We start from the raw sequence: 20,583 nt of genomic DNA, 5'->3' as shown, positions 1-20,583 counted from the left end.
TCTTTAGCCTTCATATGCTGAGGAGAGTGAGATCCTGCTTTCATCATTCTCACTTCGCCGTCCTCGTTCAATCTATCATCCTCTCTAGACTGGACTACTGTAACTCCATCTACATAAGCCTAACTAAGAAAAACCTCCATAGACTTCAGCTAATTCAGAACGCCGCGGCCAAGCTTATTTTTGCAAAAGGCAAGTTCGATCACGTCTCCCCACTCCTCTCCAAGCTTCACTGGCTCCCAGTATACTCCAGAGTCCTCTATAAATGTGCCTGCTTAGCCTTCAAGATCCTACATGGCGTCCTTCCTCCCGTTATCCCACTCTTTTGGAACTCCTCAAACCCACACCCCACTAGACCCTCACAAAAACTGAAACTGTTTTTCCCCTCTATAAAAGGTATATCCCGCGCAGGAAAACTTGGAACATTCCTCCCCTTTAGAACCACAGAACTCTGGAACAACCTCTCACCCCCGCTCAGAAATTCAAGCTCCTTCCAATCCTTCCGCAAACACTTGAAAACTTGGCTCTTTTCAAAAATCTAATTACCTCCCGTTCTCTAGAATCCGGTCCCTCTCTATCTTCTTAGTCCCTCTCCTTTATCCCTTCATTGTAGTTCCTTTCCTCTTAACTTCTGTAAACCGTGCCGAGCTCTGCGCTTGCGGAGATGGCGCGGTATACAAACCTAAGATTTAGTTTAGTTTAGTTATTAAATGAGAGTACCCAAGAAAGGGACAATGACAATGAAGCCAAAGGCACAGTGCGCAGCAGCCGCTAAGAAGGCAAACAGAATGCTAGGCATAATCAAGAAGGGTATTACAACCAGAACGAAAGAAGTTATCCTGCCATTGTATCGGGCTTAGCATATTATTATTATAGACTGAGTTGCATTGGTTGTATTGCACTGTTGTAGTTTTGAAAATTAATACAGAATGAGGAAAAAAGGCAATGGCTTCTATGTAAAGTGTTTGTACCTTGGCACCCCAGGGAAGTATCAATACCTCCCACAACAGGTGCTGTTCCTGGACCCACTATTCCATCACCTCACTCTCCAGGACAGTCAGATGGAGGTCGCCGCAAGGACCCTGCGCAATTGATCAGTTCTTGCTTCCACTGGACCTCTCTGCAGGGCACACCACCATTTTTTCAGAGCCTCTATATCACGGCCCTGAAGAACTGCATCCATGTCACTGCAGATCCTCCGCCTGCTAGCCTTCTGTGCTAATCCTATCGGCTTCCCTCCCAAAGAGGGCATCATAGTTGGCCCCAACTTGGGCCACAAGAATCTGCAATTCTCCAGGCAGAAAATTAGATTTCCTCTTCGGAGCCATGTTGCAAAGTGCAGCCAGCTTTCCATGCTACTTATAGAACACTTTCACACACACTCCCATAGAACACCCAATGAGGTATGGTGGGCGTGGTTAGTAGATGGAACAAACTGCGCCACCCCAAATGGCTTCCCACCAAAACCTGAGCGTGGGTGATGTCAGATGCCACATAGGTGCGCATGGGTATAAGAAGGTCCAGGTGAGTAGGGTTTTTCCTATTCTGTCCTATTGCTTATGCTGACTTTTGAGACCTTACTCTTTCTCATAGTATATCTGTCCCCAACTTTCTCTATTCCACAGAGCCATTAGCAGCTATAATTTGTAATAGATGTCTTTCTAAAATGTTTTTTTATCTTTTCTAGAAGTGGCTTCACAGCACCAGCTTGCTAGCAGCTCAGATAGCAAATCCAGGTGAGAATGCAAGGTGTCTGACTTCTTTTTGTGGACTTCCATTGTGTATTATTGCTTATAATGGTACTCCTGATATCTCCCACAACTCTCTCTCTCTCCATTGCACAGGGCTGACAAAATGAGTGATAAGAAATTCAGTCCACCAGATCTGCCCACAGACATAAACTATCCTTCCCCTCTCTACACAGCATCCTCCACGCAGATCCCTCCTCTCCAAAATCACTGGCCTCTGGAACGACCTCACTGTCCCGCTGCGCAACTATTCTGGAAACAACTGAAAACCTGGCTTTTCTCTAGCATATAATAATCTCTTCTCTTGATTACATCCCTTCTTTTTATGCTTTGTAAACTCTTTCTCTTCTCTCTTCCCATATTTTTTAAACTCTATAAACCGTGTCGAGCTCCACTTCAGTGGAGAAGATGCGGTATATAAACCTAAGGCTTAGTTTAGTTTAGTTTGTTGCAACAGCACTCATGCTGTTAGAAACTTTGGTGCCAGCAAAATGGACATGTAAGTAAAATGAATATGTTCACACACCCGAGAGGTTTTACTCATAGAACTAAAGCTAATTCTTTGTAGAATCAAATTACAGGCAGGTCAAAGTCATTTGAGGAATGTTCTGTGTAAAAACAGTGTTTTGTGTAAAAACAGTGTTCTGTGTAAAAAAAATGTTCTGTGTTAAAACAGTGATAGCAATAGCTCAGTCAAGCAAATAACAGTTTGCTTGACTGTTATTACTGAAGTACACCTGAGTAGCTCTTCTGATGAATGAAATAAATTTTCACAATGCTAACATTTCACACTTTTATTTTTCTCTTCACACATCCTTGATGAATTTTAGAGACAATAGTAAATTGGTGATAGTTTTGGGCTCATAGGACACCATGCCATGCATTCCTGCTCTTATGTGCACAATCATATTTATTTCATTTAGTCCCCCACTCCTTCGTTGAGACAATCTCTCTACTAGTGGATGCTCTCTTCCAATCTCTCCCGAGGTTTTACTGTTCCAGACACCCCCTCATCAGAAGGTCCTAATGACAGATTCCTCAAGCTATGCTTGAGGGGCTCATCTCCACTCCGTACTCAAGGCCACTGGTCCAGAACGGATTGTCAGTGTCAATCTGGTTCTCCCTTCTACTTCAGCTCAGCAGCAGGGAGGCATACCTTCTACCAGTTTTTTCCATCTCTGCTTATACAGAATCAAGGATCTCTTCTTCATCCTAACCTGCAGTCTCTACACCTGACAGCATAACTCCTCTACAGTTTTCGCAACCTGTTCGGGACATTTTAGAGGCTTCCGGAAAGCCTGCCACTAGACAATGTTACCACCAAAAATGGACTAGATTTTCTACGTGGTACATCTCTTATGACAAGGAGCCTCGAGATACCTTCTTGTCTTCTCTCTTGGATTATCTTTTGCATTTATCTACCTCTGGCCTCAAGTCTACATCTACTCAAGTCCATCTTAGTGCAATTGCTGCTTTCCATCAGCCTTTCGAAGGGAAATCCCTTTCTGCTCATTCTGTGGTTTCCAGATTTATGAAAGGTCTTTTTAATGTCAAACCTCCTCCAGTAGTTTGGGATCTCAATGTTGTTCTTGCTCAATTGACGAAGTCTCCTTTTGAACCACTGGATAAGGCTCATCTGAAATATCTCACTTGGAAAGTGGTGTTTTGCATTGACCTCACATCTGCTCAAAAAGTCAGTGAGCTGCAAGCTTTAGTTGCTGACCCACCTTTCACAGTTTTCCATTATAAGGTGGTCCTCCCTACTCATCCTAAAATCTTACCTAAAGTGGTTTCAGAATTCCATCTCATTGTACTTCCAGTGTTTTTTCCAAGACCTCATTCTCATCCTGGAAAATCAGCTCTTCATACCCTGGACTGTAAGCATGCTTTGGCCTTCTACTTAGAACACACCAAACCACACAGATCTGCTCAATTTTTTCTATCCTTTGATCCGGACAAACTGGGGCATCCGATTTCTAAGCGAATCATCTCCAACCGGATGGCTGCTTGTATATCTTTCTGAAATGCTCAGCTGGACTGCATCTACAGAATTGAGTTACAGTCCACAAAGTCAGAGCCATGGCGGCTTCAGTAGCTTTCCTCAGATCCACTCTTATTGAGGAAATTTGCAAAGCTGCCACCTGGTCCTCGGTTCACACTTTCACCTCTCATTATTGTCTGAATGTTTTCTCCAGATGGGATGGCCATTTTTGCCAAAGAGTATTACAAAATTTATTCTCCTAAGTTGCCAACACTCCCACCATCTCAATCTAGTTAGCTTGGAGGTCACCCACATGTGAGAATAGGCTGCCTGCTTGTCCTGAGATAAAGCACAGTTACTTACCATAACAGGTGTTATGCAGCAGGCAGCAGGCAGCTATTTTCACAACCCACCCACCTCCCCTGGTTGGCTTTCAGCGCTAGCTATCTGAACTGAGGAGTTTCCTCAAGCAAGTCTGCTTGCGAGGCTGTCCGCATCTGGGCTCCGTGGATGACGTCACCCACATGTGAGAATAGCTGCCTGCTGTCCCTGGATAATACCTGTTATGGTAAGTAACTGTGCTTTCTTACTAAAACATTACCTCATCTTCTGCAATTCTGGCAGTGTTGTGATTTTACTATTTTTTTTTTTCTGCTCTAGTTTAAAAAAAAAATTCTGGTTCATACCCAACTTTTTCAGATATGGAAAAAATTATACATATTCTATTCAACTAATTTTGATAAACCAAATTAGTTTTCTGAAGAGTAACTGACAAAATCCACTGCTGTTATAGTAGACTGGTGAAACAGCTGAACACCAAAAAGAAGTTTTTTATGTAGTTACAAACATAAAAATTAGTTTGTAACCACGTGCCATGGTATAGGACTTGATGCGAAAATCATACACACAGAAAGCAGTAAAGATCAGCCACAAAACTTGGAGAACAACCTTTCACAAACTATTTGTAAAGCTTTGCTGATTTTATTAAAAATATTCTCTTTAAAGCATACTTAAACAGAAAGCAACAGACCTGCTGTGTTCAAGTAAACAGAAGCCCCTTGTCTCCACCTCTATTCATCCTTCCAGTGGCCAATATGTTCTAAGGTACCTCCAGCCCGCCCAGGACAGCCACCAGAGCATCATCCTACTTTTTGATACTGTAAGGAAGAATGTGAATAGCAGCAAATTTTTTAAACTCCTAATTTTTGCAAATGTAGAACCCACTCAAACATCTTAAGTCCAAAGCTTGCAACAAGTGCTTAATGTAAAACTGAAACATTCAAATTGGATTCCAGGGTGAGATTTTGTTTTCACATGCACTATATACTTTATCAAGAAAGATTTTATGCGTTTAAAAAAAAAAAAAAACCAAAAAACTTGTCACCTTACGGCACTTACAGTAATACCATATATACATACATACATATATATATATATATATTAATGGGTGCTAGAATATATGTATGTCTGTCTGTCTTTATTTCTGTCTCTTTCTGTCTCTGTCCCTTTGTCTGTCTGTCTTTCTGTGTACTCCCTGCCCGTGTCTTTCTTCTTTTCTTTCTGTCTCCCTTCCTCCCGCTGTCTGTCTTTCTATCTGTCTCTCTCCCTGCCTCCTTTGCAGCAACCAAAACAGCATTCCCTCCCCCCACACCACTTCCCTGTGCAGCAGCAGTAGCGTTTCCTCTACCCCCTTTCCCTTCCCACGGTCTATCCGGCTCCCTTAGTCCCTTTCCCTTCCCACGGGCCCGACTATGACCCTAGCAATTCCAGCAGCGTGTGCAGCAGTCTTCACACGCTGCTTCGGGTCCTTCTACTGCCCTGATTTACTCTGGCACGTCCCTGATGACATCATCAAAGACGCGGCAGAGCAAATCAGGGCAGTAGAAGGGCCCGAAGCAGTGTGTGAAGACTGCTGCACATTCTGCTGGAATCGCCAGGTTCGTAGTCGGGACTGCGGGGTGGCAAAGGACTAAGTGAGCCGTCAGACGTTGGGAAGGGATGGGAGGGTCAGACCGGCGAAAAAACCTTACCGAGTGGGAAGCCGGCAAAGGAGTGTTTTCTGCTGCCGCGAGAGTGGAGGGTGTTAAGCGCGCATGCGCACTCCTGCGGCCACAGACATACGGAACACGCTGATAGGAGTGCGCATGCGCGGCTAGCGTTTTATTATATAGGATATAACACATTTGCTGCTGCAAGGACTTTCTGTTCAGAGGCATACATCTTCAGCTCAAGCTAATATATCGGTGTTTTTAAATTAAATTGAAAAATATTTATGTAACAAATCTAAACACAGCATAAATCCATTATGTAATTTTTTTTAAGGTGCACATAGTTTTGAAGGATGTAGAATATATTTTTTAAAATATATAATCTTTCTGTCATTGGGAACATGGACGTTATCTGTTTGTGCTTCAAGCCTCAATTAAACTTCTTGCAGTCATGAGATAGTTTATGAACAAAATTCATAACTTATAAATATCTATATATGTTCATACACAAACTTGATGAAAATGATAAACGCACTAATGCAATGATCATTAGCACAGGTCAATGTGTAGTCCAGTCTAGTAAAATCTACCTGTGCTTCTCTTGTCACTGGTAATAACTGCAATAATGGTGGTGGTGGTGGCAGTGACGAGATATTTTTTTTTTTTTGGGGGGGGGCAATATTTATCTTAGCTAGGGGAACATTAAAAAGTCATTGATAGTACAAACCTAAAAGTTATTGTGTGCAAAGGCCACCTCGAAAAACACATTCAGCTCAAGGAATGGGGATGTTTAGAGGTCCTGCTGGCAAGACAGTACATTGATCAGACCTGGCAAGAGAAGGAAGGCACATGGTACAGCTCCAGTTTATTCAGCATGATCCTTAAGGTCAACTCATCGAAGCTGTCATGCTGGTAATACTGAATGAACACTCCTAACATTCAGCAAAAATAATAACCAAGTTCCCGTCTTACAAAGAAAATTAAGAATGGATATTGCTAAATTCAACTGTTGCAGAAATCTCAAGCACCTCACCCTCAGTGAGAACCTGTTGTGCAGAGGCATCTTGGTCTCATTATTGGAATGGTATAGAAATAAATTCAGAATTATTTTTGAAGAGGAACTACAAAATTTAGCTCAGTGTCCCTGGACATAAATACTGCTATTGTACTATTTAGCAATTAGACCAGACGACAGACCTACAACCTTAATTCTTCCTAAAATCTCAGAATAAAATTCATTTATCATCAACACCCACATCCCCAGCTTTCTGTCACAATGTCTTTGCTGTTGAGTTTTATGTTATCTGTGGATTTTTCACTGAAAACTGGGCCTCCATGTCGCATCATGAGTTCTGTGGCCATCTTCACAAAAGCTTCTTCAACATTGCTGGAGTCCTTGGCTGAAGTCTCGATGGCACTCATAATGTCATAGTGTTCAGCCAACTTCTGTGCATCCTCCAGTTGAACCTCTCTCAAATCATATAGGTCTGACTTGTTTCCTGTTGAAAAAGAATGGAATTATTCAGCTGCACAGCACCTTAACCAATATGTCCCCCAGAATTAATTGGTGGGTGGTTATAATTACATAGTAATGTACTAACTGCCAGCAGATAAATAAAGACCTGCATGGTCCATCCAGTCTACCCATGATAGCCAAAAGTTGATCTGGCACTCTGCACCGGTTCCACTCTATATGATTAAACTCTGGTACTCTAAAATCTCTCTCTGCCAGTTTTGCGATACAGACCATAGAAGATTGCCTAGCATTATCCTACTTCACAACTACTGGAAGTATCCTAAATTCTGTATTTGGCACCAATAAAAATTTGCACTAAGTAACATTTATAGAATAGCATTTGGTACTAGGATCCATACCCAATTTGGGCTTTGATAAGAGGTATGGATGCTTAGTAGGTGGGTTGGAATTTGGAACTGAAAGCAGCTTCAAATTCTGCATAAATTAGGTGATCTCCCTTATAATTGCAACAGTGCGTGCAAATTTCAGGAAAATACACCTGATCTTCTCACGCCCCTTTTCAGATCCATACCTAAAGATGTGAATGTAAATTAAAATTAAAAATAATATAAATAATTAACACCTGATTATCAGCACTAATTGGCTTGTTTGGCAATTAAATCTGCATGCACAATTTTGAGTGCCATATATAGAATTAGGGGGTATATATAAGGGTATACACAGAATAATTGTATTTCAATTGAACAATTAGGTCTTTCTGGTAGAAACACACATAAAAAATTGTGATCAGTCTGGAACTTGTTTGGTAAGTGCAAAACTTTACCATACTTAACTAATCTTTAACTACAAAAAGATATGTGGCAAGTGCAAACTCTTTTCTGGTTGCAGTTACCTCGCAGAAAGATTCCCTACTGTGTATTAAATGTAGTTGTAATTTGCACCTCCAAGTGCATCACACTAAATGAAAAAGTGTGAAGCAGACTTGGTATGCAATTCACACTCATTCTTCACCTGCCAAGTTCTTAGACTGGTGCTTAGAATGTGTGCTATGTGAAGGGCTTTCTGGTGAAGTTTGCTTCTTTGTGAATGATAGCAAAATATCCAATAGGGTAGACCTACATAAGGAGGGACCTAGCTTGAAGAATTGTCCAGAATTTAGCAGCTAAGATTTAATGAAGAAAAAAAAAAAAAAAAAAGTCAGGGTCATGCATTTGGACTACAAAATCTGAGGGAGCGGCATAGTTTAGTGTCCAACCCGCGGCCCAGCAAGGAGTTTCGTGCAGCCCAAGCTTCTCCCTCCCTCCCTTCTGTGACTCTCTCCAGTGGGTATTTAGTTTTCTGGCGGGCTCCTCGCGAGTGATTCACGGTTGCTTCAAAAAGCCTCCTTGCATTCCCTTCCTTCTTTACCTCCCAGTGAATGTGTATTTTATGGTCAGCTCCCTTGCTGCAATCTTCTGTGTGCGGTGTTAGCTCCTCGTGCGCGATCTACGGCTGTGTCAGAAGCATTCCCTTTGACATCACGACATCAGAAAGAAGGTTTTCGAAGCAACCATGAATCACGCACAAGGAGCCAACGCTGTATGTGGAGGATTGCAGCAAGGGAGCTGACCATAAAATAAACACTTGCCGGGAGGCAAAGAAGTAAGGGAATGCAAGAAGGCTTTTAAAGCAGCCTTTGCTTCTGTTATGTTAATTGTGCAAGGCATGGTACTTTGTATTTTTGGGAACCATCATATCTCGTAATCTAATATGTGATAAATATAAACGAACCAAGCAAATTCAGCTAGTAATATGGGGAGAGGAGGACACCCCTCACCATAAACTCGGGAGAGAAGGAGATGGAAGAAAAATCTTATTGTGACTCTTGTTTCATTCAATATCCACAAATATGGAAGAGACCTCAGTATTAGGGAACTGCAATACGTTTATGAAACCTCTGACAGTATTCCCTGGGCTGACAACTCACTCAGGCGAACTCACTTAGGCTCATTAGAGTTGTCAGCCCAGGTTTCATAAACGTACTGCAGTTTCCTGATACTGAGGTCTCTTCCATATTTATGGATATTGAATGAAACAGAGTCACAATAAGATTTTTCTTCCATCTCCTTCTCTCCCGAGTTTATGGTGAGAGGTGTCCTCCTCTCCCCATATTACTAGTCGAATATGCTGATTTATTCCATGCTTAAACATGAAGGAGGACCTGCTATTGTGTAAAATCCACTTCTATAAGTTATGTGGTTTGTCTGGGGTTTTTTTTTTAAACTTAGAAGGGAAGGAAGGAGGGGAGCATGAACCATAGGATGGAAGAATGGAGGGAGTGAGGAAATAGAAATGGAGAATTGGGTGTCTGAGGGGAAAAAGAGATGGTGTGCATGGGGAGATGAAGAAAGAGGAGAATTGTTGGGCATAGGGAAGGAGAGATAATTATTGGGGGAAGGGATAAAACACAGCCCTCACGGACCTCAAGCTACCAAAGTAGCCTGGAGGTTAGGGTAGCTGTCTTGGGCCCTGATGATCTATGTTCAAGAACTACTACTACTAAATATTTCTATATCGCAAAACAGTCCCTGCTCGAAAGAGCTTACAATCTAAACAGGCAAGACAAACAGGATTTCATTGATACAGTTAAGGGGAACAGTTAATCAGCAGAGGGGTAGGGATGAAAGCTATATCAAAAAGGTGGGGTTTCAGTCTGCTTTTAAACAAGGGGCTTGACATAGGGAGCAGCTAGATGACAGGAACAAAAATCTGGAATTGGCAATGGAGGAGAAGGGTAACGCTAAGAGTGACTTAACTAAGAAACTAAGTTCTCTAGGAGGTGTATAAGGTGAGAGAAGCAAGGCGAGATATTGAGGGGAAGCAGAATGAACACACTTGTAGGTCAGCAATAAGATCTTGAATTGTATGTGATGACAGATAGGGTGCCAGTGAAGTGACTAAAGGAGAAAGGTGACATGAGTGTAGCGAGGTTGGTAGATGAGACGCGCAGCAGAGTTTTGTACAGATTGCAAGGATAGGCGATACTGCGGGATAACAGTATAGTATAGTATAGTATAGTATAGTAGATTGCTGTAATTACGAGGTTACGAGAGCTTGGATAAGGAATCCCTTGGGATTCACATCGCCAGTTCCAGAAATTCCTTAAAAGTATGGATACCGACTATGGCGACATCATTTACTTTTCGGAAGTAAGATGGTTAAGTTGAAGCCAAATGTTGAAAAGATTTTATGATTTGCGACATGAGATAAAGTCATTTATGGTATCAAAAGCAAAATTTGTGCCAGAACTTGACAATGAAAACTGACTTACAGATTTAGCATATTTAGTAGATTTGACCGCTCATTTGAATGACTTAAACATGCGTCTTCAAGGTAAAAACCAACTCATCAAGACAGGGTTTCAAACCATAACAGCATTCCAAATGAAATTGAAATTATAGCAAGATCAGAAGGCAAACAATTTTATGCATTTCAACACATTGGCATTTTCAACAATTTATGCATTTCAACACATGGTCCTCTCAACAGCGAAAAATATGCAGCCTAGCTTTTCAATTTGAAAGAAGAATCTGGAAACAGATTTCAAGATTTCCGGGATAATAATAAATATTTTGGTTTATTTGCGACTCCATTTTCAGTCGACATTAATGTTACCTGCAAATTTTCAGCTGACATTCAACTGAAAGAAAAATTTGATCACGTGTCTTTAATGGACTTTTATAGGTCCTATCTTCCCAGAGAGAAATATCTCTCGCTTCACAATCACATCTTATTCATGTCATCGCTTTTTGGCAGCACCTACATTTGTGAGCAACTATTTTCAAGAATGAAGCACACAATTAAAATTAGAACCAAGATATCTGATGAGCACCTTGAGCATTTACTGAGAATTGCAACTACTTCAATTGAACCAGATATTGATACACTGGTTTATCAAACTCAGTGTCAAAAATCCCACTAGTTTTGTTGCCCTCTGTTCTATTACTTAGACTGGGATAATTTATTAAGATTTGACGAGGGTGTGAGAGCTGAGTTTGGAGAGCCTTGGTGAACCTAATACCCAATAAAGCGCAAAAAGCACAGTTACTTACCGTAATAGTTACGGTAAGTAACTGTGCTTTATCCCAGGACAAGCAGGCAGGTATTCTCACTAATGGGTGACCTCCAAGCTAACCATAATGGGATGGTGGGAATGTTGGCAACTTAGGAGAATAAATTTTGCAATACTGTTTGGCCAAACTGTTTATCCCGTCTGGAGAAAATATCCAGACAATAATGAGAAGTGAAGGTATGAACCGAGGACCAAGTGGCAGCTTTACAAATCTCCTCAATCAGTGTCGATCTGAGGAAAGCTACAGAAGCTGCCATTGCTCTGACCTTATGGGCAGTAACTTTACTGTGAAGAGGAAATCCAGCCTGGGCATAGCAGAATGAGATACAAGCCGCCATCCAGTTGGAGATGGTACGATTAGAGATAGGACGTCCCAACTTGTTCGGATCAAAGGAGACAAAAAGTTGAGGAGCAGTTCTGTGTGGTTTGATGCATTCCAAGTAGACAGCCAAAGCACGTTTACAGTCCAGAGTATGAAGAGCAGATTCTCCAGGGTGAGAATGAGGCTTTGGAAAAAACACTGGAAGAATAATGGATTGGTTGAGATGAAATTCCGAGACCACTTTAGGAAGGAACTTCGGATGAGTGCGAAGAACCACCTTGTCATGGTGAAACACTGTAAAAGGTGGATCCGTAACCAAAGCTTGAAGCTCACTGACTCGTCGAGCAGAAGTGAGGCCAATGAAACACCACTTTCCAAGTGAGATACTTCAGATGAGCCTTGTGCATAGTTCAAATGGAGGTTTCATCAGTTGAGTAAGAACAATATTGAGGTCCCAAACCACTGGAGGCGGTTTGAGAGGAGGATTGACATTGAAAAGTCCTTTCATGAATCTGGAAGCCACAGGATGAGCAGAGAGAGATTTCCCTTCAATAGGCTGATGGAAAGCAGCAATTGCACTAAGATGGACTCGGACCGAGGTAGACTTGAGACCTGAATGAGAAAGGTGCAACAGATAGTCCAAAACAGAAGATAAAGAGGAATGTAGAAAATCTAGTCCATTTTTGGTGATAGCATTGTCTAGTAGTAGGCCTCTAGGAAGCTTCCAAAACATCCCTCACAGATTGGGAAAACTAGAGGAGCTACGTTGAGAGGAACCAAGCCGTTCAGGTGTAGAGACTGCAGGTTGGGATGAAGCAGAGAGGGAAAAACTGGTAGAAGGTATGGCTCCCTGCTGCTGAGTTGAAGTAGAAGGGAGTACCAGGGTTGCCTGGGCCACTGAGGAGCAATCAGAATCATGGTGGCATGGTCAGACTTCAGCTTGACCAGATCCCGTCCCATAATACATTGCGACTTTGTTGTCCGTGCGAATGAGGACTACACGGTCGTGAAGCAGATGCTGAAAAGCATTGAGAGCGTTGAAAATCGCCCCGAGTTCCAGGAGATTGATGTGACACTGACAATCCGTACTGGTCCAATAGCCTTGAGTATGGAGACGATCTAGATGAGCCCCCCAAGCGTAAGTTGAAGAATTGGTCGTGAGAACCTTCTGATGGGGGGAGTGTGAAAAAGTAAGCCTCTGGATAGATTGGAAGAGAGCATCCACCAGCAAAGAGACTGTATCAGAGCAGGAATGACCTGGATGTGATGAGTCAGAGGGTCGGAAGCCTTCGTCCATTGAGATGCCAGAGTCCACTGAGGAATTCTGAGGTGAAGTCTGGCAAAAGGAGTCACATGTACTGTGGAAGCCATGTGACCCAGAAGTACCATCATGTGTCTCGCCGAGATGGACGAGCGAGAGGAGACTGACTGACAAAGATAGAAAAGAGTCTCCAGACGTTGTTGAGGAAGAACGCTCTGAGTTGGACTGTATCCAGAACAGCTCTGATGAAGGGAAGAGCCTGAGAAGGGACTTTAGAAAGTTGATTTCGAATCCCAGACTCTGCAGGAACCAGATAGTCCGTTGGGTCGATAGGACAACTCCCTGAGACGTGGAATCCTTGATGAGCAAGTCTTCCAGGTAGGGAAACACCTGAAGACCATGGTTCCTGAGCACTGCAGCCACCACTACCAGGCACTTGGTGAAGACTCTGGGTGACGAGGCCAAGCCGAAAGCGATTTCCCACCCGAAATCTGAGGTATTGGCAGGAGGCCGGATGGATAGGAATGTGAGTGTAGGCCTCCTTGAGATCCAGAGAGCATAATCAGTCGTTCTGCTCGAGGGGATAAAGGGATGCCAGGGTCAACATGCAAAATTTTTCTCTGACCAGGAATTTGTTGAGTACTCTGAGATCCAAAATAGGTTGCAGATCGCCCGTCTTGTTCGGAACAAGGAAGTACCGGGAGTAAAAACCCTTGTTCTGTTGAGCCAAAGGGACTGGCTCGATAGCTCGGAGCTGGAGTAAAGCTTGAGCTTCCTGAAGAAAAAGGGCGGTTTGGGCAGAGGAAGGATGGATCCTCTTGGAGGATGTTCTGGAGGAACTTGTTGGAAATGAAGAGAGTATCTCTCCCTGACGATGGAAAGGACCCAGAGGTCGGTGGTAATAGTCGTCCATCGGTAGTAAAAATGATGGATACGACCTCCGATAGGGGGAAAAACGGGAAAGGGCAGAACGACTGAGGTTATGCTTTCCAGGAGGCTGAGGAGCCTTGGGCACAGCAGGTGGCTGAGGCTTCTGCTGCTTCTGAGGATGTTGTCTCTTGACAGGCTGACGAATAGCCTGTTTAGGTGGAAAACGCCGTTGGTAAATCAGAGGTGGGCGTGACGGACGAGGAGGAGCTGGCTTTGGCTTAGGACGGAGAATAGACTGGAAAGACTTCTCGTGGTCTGAAAGCTTCTTGGTTGCTGCCTCTATGGACTCAAAGAGGTAAGTGCCAGCACAGGGGACATTAGCCAGCCGGTCCTGTAGATTGGGGTCCATATCGATGGTCCGTAGCCACACCTGGCATCGCATGGCCACCGAGCAAGCAGTAGCCCGAGCAGGCAGCTCAAAGGCATCATATGAGGACTGAAGCAACTGCAGCCAAAGTTGGGACAAAGATGCCAGAACTTCCTGGTATTCAAAATGTGCTCGAGGATCCAAGTAGGACATAAACTTGGGAAGGATGGACAGAAAAAACTCAAACTAGGTAATGAAATGAAAATTGTAGTTGAGGACTCTGGAGGTCATCATAGAGTTCTGATAAATGCGTCGACCAAATCTGTCCATCGTTTTGCCCTCCCTGCCCGGAGAGCCAGTGGCATAAATGTGAGAAGGATGAGAATGCTTCAATGAGGATTCCACCAGAAGGGATTGATGGGATAATTGAGCACTGTCAAACCCCTTATGATGGACTGTCTGGTATCTGGAATCCAACTTCCCCGGAACAGCTGGAATGGAATAGGGAGTTTCCAGACAGCGGACAAAGGTTTGATCCAACAGCTTATGGAGAGGAAGCTTGAGGGATTCTGCAGGAGATTGAGGGAGATGCATGGTCTCGAAATACTCCTCGGAAAATTTGGACACAGTGTCCAGTTGAATGTCCAAATCAGCTGCCATCTGTCGTAGGAAAGAAGAAAAAGACAGCTGATCAGCCAAAGCCTGGCCTCGAGAGGGACTCGAGGACGTCGAGACTGCTTGATCCAATGAAGACGGGGATCTAGATGGAGAAAAAGACTCCACCTTGTCCTCGAGATCCGGCAGTGGAGGAGTCGAAGTGGATGGTGGAGAATACTGAAGAAAAGGATGCTTCCGATGGGGCGAGGCATGCCTGGATGAGTGCTTTGAAGAATGTCTCGATCGATGATGTGAGCTGTCTCGAAGCAGGCCTCGACAAACGAGGCGAATGTCCAGAGAATGGATGGGGCTGGAGGCGGTGGAATGAAGCAGGGGTGGTTGGGTGGACAAGGCACCCTCAAAGACTCGGCACCTTGCATCGAGTGCAGAGGTTCCAATGGAGGCACTCGCAAAGATTCTACTCCTTGTATCGAGTGTATCGGTTCCAATGGAGGCATGGGCAAAGACTCTGCTCCTTATGATGCATGCATTGGTGCCAGACCAGACACTCGCAGAGACTCTGCTCCCTGTAGAGAGTGTGTGTACAACTGAGGCACAGGAGGTGGCTCGACCTCGCAGGAGACCTCCGCATGCCCAGGCTGGATTTGAGAGAGAAGCTTCGGCCCCATTGTAGTAAAGAGCTGAATGAATTGCTTCTCCAATAAGGTCTGGAACGAAGTCGGCAAGTTGGATCCGCGTCTCCAACGAGACCACCTGCACGGGCTTCGTGCTCCCTTGAGGTAGTGTGAGAGTGCTTGGACTTAGAAGCCTTGGGCACTTTAAGCTCCATCCGGGCTGCTGCACTATCTGACCTGAATAGACAGAGGAAGGCACCGCAGCCGGCGTCGAAGGTTGAGCCGGTACAAACGAGGCAGGTTTGATGAGGCTCAGAGCCAAAGATGTGGAAGCCTGGGAGCTTCGGATGAGGTCGATGGTGAAGCACCCTTCGATGACGAAAGCTCCATCAAAGACTCCATGCTGTAAAGCTGCTCCCACAAGACGCTTGAAAGCACGGGCTGTAAGTGTTGAGCAAGGCCGGCACGAATTCGGTAGATGTTGAGGCTCAAGACACCGAAGACAGCGTCGATGAGGGTCCGTCAGTGAAATCCCACGCTGGCACTTGGAACACTTTTTAAAACCTGTCGCAGGCTGGTTTTAAAAGAGCTCCGCCGCAAGATCGAAGCTGCAGGGCTGCAGCCACGTGGCCTGCCCGGTCGAACAGATGGAAGAAATTTATTTATTTATTTTTTTGAAAAACAAGAAAAGCACGACGAGAATCAGCGATTCTGAGAAAAAGAACCCAAAACTGCGGACTTAAGAAGGCACAAGTGAAAAAACTTCACGCAGAGAGTCGAAGACGGACTTCTCGGCTCCGCGGAAAAGTAATAACTGAGGAGACGCGCCCTACGCTGGGCGGGAAGGCACTCATGCATGCGCGGTGCGGGCGACTAGAAACTTCGAGTTTCTTCAAGCAAGACTGCTTGTGAGGCATCCGCATCAGGGCTCCGTTAGATCACGTCACCCATTAGTGAGAATACCTGCCTGCTTGTCCTGGGATAATAAAAACAAATTTCCTGCAGCTGATTGTGATTTGTGATGGGGCAGTTCTGCAGGTGAGGGGTAGATCTGTTTCAGTGAGATTAAGGTTTATTTATTTTATTACAAATTTGTAAATAACAGCAGCCTATGAGATATTCAGTAACATGGAACCATCATCGTGTTGACCCTAAGCATTTTAATGAATATCTCATTGAAAGAAATCTACTCCACACCTGCTAAACTGCCCCATTACAAGTCACAATCAGCTGAAGGAGATTTTTTTTTATTATAAATATTTTTTTTGCTCTTTACTAATACAGAACATAAGAACATAAGAAGTTGCCTCTGCTGAGGCAGACCATAGGTCCATCCTGCCCAGCGGTCCGCTCCCGCGGCGGCCCATCAGGCCCATCGCCTGAGTAGTGGTCTATATCTATCTATACCCTTCAATCCCTTTTTCTTCTAGGAATCTATCCAAACTTTCTTTGAAACCATTTAATGTTTTCTTGTCTATAACAGCCTCTGGAAGCACGTTCCATGTATCCACCACCCTCTGAGTGAAAAAGAACTTCCTAGCGTTTGTTCTAAACCTGTCCCCTTTCAATTTCTCCGAGTGCCCCCTTGTACCTGTGGTGGTCCTTAATTTGAAAAATCTGTCCCTGTCTACTTTTTCTATGCCCTTCAGGATCTTGAAGGTTTCTATCATGTCTCCTCTAAGTCTCCGCTTTTCCAGTGAGAAAAGTCCCAACTGCTTCAACCTGTCGGTATATGGGAGATTTTCCATTCCCTTTATCAGTTTAGTTGCTCTTCTCTGTACTCCCTCAAGTACTGCCATGTCCTTCTTGAGGTACGGCGACCAGTACTGGACACAGTACTCCAGATGCGGCCGCACCATTGCACGATACAGCGGCATGATGACTTCCTTCGTCCTGGTCGTAATACCCTTCTTAATGATACCCAACATTCTGTTAGCTTTCTTTGAGGCTGTAGCGCACTGCGCCGATGTCTTCAGTGTTGCGTCTACCATCACTCCCAGGTCTCTCTCCAGGTTACTGACCCCTAGCGGTGTTCCCCCCATTCTGTATGTGAACATCGGGTTCTTTTTCCCCACGTGCATGACCTTGCATTTCCCTATGTTGAAGCTCATTTGCCATTTTTCGGCCCACTTTTCCAGCTGCGTTAGATCCTTTTGGAGATTTTTGCAGTCTCCCCTGGTTTGAGCCCTGCTGTATAGTTTGGTGTCATCTGCAAATTTAATAACCTCACACTTGGTTCCCGCCTCTAGGTCGTTTATGTAGATATTGAACAGGAGCGGTCCCAGCACCGACCCCTGCGGAACTCCGCTCGTGACCCCTTTCCAGTCTGAGTAATGGCCCTTTACGCCAACCCTCTGTTCCCTGTTCGCCAGCCAGTTTTTGATCCATCGGTGGATCACCCCTTGTACCCCGTGGTTCCATATCTTCTTAAGCAGCCTTTCGTGTGGTACCTTGTCGAAGGCTTTTTGGAAGTCAAGGTAAATGATATCTATAGATTCCCCTTTATCCACCTGGCTGTTTACCCCCTCGAAGAAGTGCAATAAGTTTGTGAGGCATGACCTACCCTTGCAGAAGCCATGCTGACTCGGTTTTAGCTGCTCATTGTTTTCGATGTGTTCACAGATGATGTCCTTAATCAGTGCCTCCATCATCTTTCCTGGGACTGAGGTCAGGCTCACTGGCCTGTAGTTTCCTGGGTCTCCCCTTGAGCCCTTCTTGAAGATGGGCGTGACATTTGCTATTTTCCAGTCCTTCGGGATCTCTCCGGTTTTTAAGGATAGGCTGTATATTTGTCGAAGTGGCTCCGCTATTTCGTTTTTTAGTTCCTTGAGTACCCTTGGGTGAATGCCGTCCGGACCTGGAGATTTGTCGCTCTTTAGTCTGTCTATCTGCTTGAGTACATCTTATTGGCTTACCTCTAAATTGACCAGTTTTACATCTTGGTCTCCTTTTCCGCTCTCTTCAGGTTCTGGGATGTTAGTTATATCTTCCCTCGTGAAAACTGACGTGAAGAACTCATTTAACCTGTCAGCTATTTCTTTCTCTTCCTTTACCACTCCCTTCCTGTCTCCATCATCCAATGGTCCCACTTCTTCTCTTGCCGGTTGCTTCCCCTTGAAGAAAGACTTGAAGTTTGTTGCTTCCTCTGCCAGTCTCTCTTCATATTCTCTTTTTGCTTTTCTAACCGCTCGGTGACACTCCTTCTGGTGTTCTTTGTGCACTTTTTGGTTCTCCTCTGTTTTGTCTTTTTTCCATTTTCTGAACGATGCTTTCTTGTCGCTTATCGCCTTCTTCACTGCATTTGTTATCCACACTGGGTTTTTTGTTCTGTTTTTTTTTGCACCCTTTCCTGAACTTGGGGATGCACAGGTTTTGCGCTTCGTGCACAGTTCCCTTGAGTAAGGTCCAGGCTTTTTCTACGGAATCCATCTTCCCTATGTTACCTTTGAGTTTTTTTCCCACCATTTCCCTCATGGCATCATAATTTCCTTTTTTGAAGTTGAGTGCTGTCGTTGTGGTTCTTTTCCCCTTTGATGATCCAATTTCTAGCCTGCACTGGATCGTGTTGTGATCACTGTTACCTAGCGGGGCTAATACTGTCACCTCCTTTGCTGGCCCCTCTAGTCCGTTGAAGATTAGGTCAAGAGTGGCGTCACCCCGTGTTGGTTCCGTGACCAGTTGCTCCATGAAGCAGTCCCTCATGACCTCTAGGAATTTGGTCTCCCTTGCGCAGTTTGAGTGCCCAATACTCCAGTCTATCCCTGGATAGTTGAAGTCCCCCATCACCATCACCTTTCCGCTTCTGCATACCTGCCTCAGTTCTGCCTCCAGGTCCTGGTCGATTTCTTCAGGTTGTCCTGGTGGGCGGTAGTACAGACCCATTTTAATGTCTGCCCCAGTTCCTCCCTGTAGCATAACCCATAGTGATTCCAAGCCATCCGCCTGAACTGTTGTTTCCATCCTGGTTGAGGGTATGGAGTCTTTTACGTACAGCGCTATTCCTCCACCCTTTTTATGTGCCCTGTCTCTCCTGTATAGTTTGTACCCTGGTATGGCCACATCCCATTGATTTTCCTCAGTCCACCATGTTTCTGTGACTCCAATTATGTCTAGGTCCTTTTTGCTAGCAGTGATTTCTAGTTCTCCCATTTTGGCCCTCAGGCTCCTAGCATTTGTGTACAGGCAGTTTAAGACCCAGTTTTTTGCCCTCTCTTTTTGTTCTCCTCGTGTTTTGGTACTCCTGCAGTCCTCCTCATGGTTTGCCAGCCCCCGAGTTTCATCCTCCTCCTGCTGCTGTGTGTCTGTGACGTCCTCAGCCTGTTTCCCTTGCACCACTTGTTCTTGTAATTTTCTCTCAGTTCTGGTCTCTATTTCACAAGGTCCTTGCTCCTCTGGCTCCTGTTGTTCCATGTTGGTGCCTCTTACGAGTTCCATTTGTGCCCTCGGTCCCTGCAATGCGTCCTTAGGTCCTTTTTCAAAACATACACACTCAGTCCCAAGTCCTCCCTTACAATATCCCGGGTCAGTATCCTTATCAGGTATTGATGTCCGATGTCCTTTTTCAAAACATACACACTCAGTCCCAAGCTTTCCTTCCCAATGTCCCAGGTCAGTATCCTTGTCAGGTACTGATGTCCGATGTGTCGAGGTCAGTTCGACTATCGGCTTTCCCCTTCTCTTAAAGCCAAGTCTATGGCGTTCTGGACGTTGCGTGCCAGCATCCTCGTCCCAGCTGTGCTAAGGTGTAGTCCATCTCTTCTGTAGAGCTTGTTCTTCCCCAGGAAAGTAGTCCAGTTCCTAACAAAGTGGAAACCATCTCCTCAGCCAAGCGTTAATTGCTTGTAGTTCACTCTGTCTCCTTGTGTCCGCTCTCGGTACTGGCAGGATCTCTGAGAAGGCTATCCTCCTTGTCCTTAGTCTCAGTTTCCTCCCCAGGATCCTGAACTGGTCAGTTAGTGTAGTCCTGTTGAAGTTTCTCCTGCTGATGTCGTTTGTTCCTATGTGGATCACTATTGCTGTCTCCTCCGTCTCGGCTCCCTCCAGGATCCTCTCGATATTGTTGATGACGTCCTTTGTTCTTGCCCCCGGGAGACATGTTACCAGTCGGTCCTCTCTCCCTCCGGATATGTGACTATCTACTCCTCTCAGGATTGAGTCTCCAACCACGATTGCTGATTTCCCCTTCTTTAACTGTCTCTCTGGTCTCAGATCTGTGTCATATGTGCAGTC

General features: G+C 44.6%; 1 protein-coding gene across 1 annotated transcript in view; it reads right to left on the bottom strand.

Moving 5' to 3' along the window:
• Positions 1 to 6,003: 6,003 nt before the first annotated feature.
• The window catches only part of RAB43 (RAB43, member RAS oncogene family), a 98,748-nt gene continuing 84,168 nt past the window's right edge, over positions 6,004 to 20,583 (bottom strand). Inside the window, exon 3 of the mRNA XM_033926432.1 lies at positions 6,004 to 7,213. Coding sequence (XP_033782323.1) covers positions 6,960 to 7,213 — 254 coding nt within the window. The 3' untranslated portion in view covers positions 6,004 to 6,959. The remainder of the gene's footprint in view (positions 7,214 to 20,583) is intronic.

The sequence above is a fragment of the Geotrypetes seraphini genome, chromosome 17 (assembly GCF_902459505.1).
Source record: "Geotrypetes seraphini chromosome 17, aGeoSer1.1, whole genome shotgun sequence".
NCBI lineage: Eukaryota > Metazoa > Chordata > Amphibia > Gymnophiona > Dermophiidae > Geotrypetes > Geotrypetes seraphini.
This window is presented reverse-complemented; position numbering and strand designations above follow the sequence as displayed.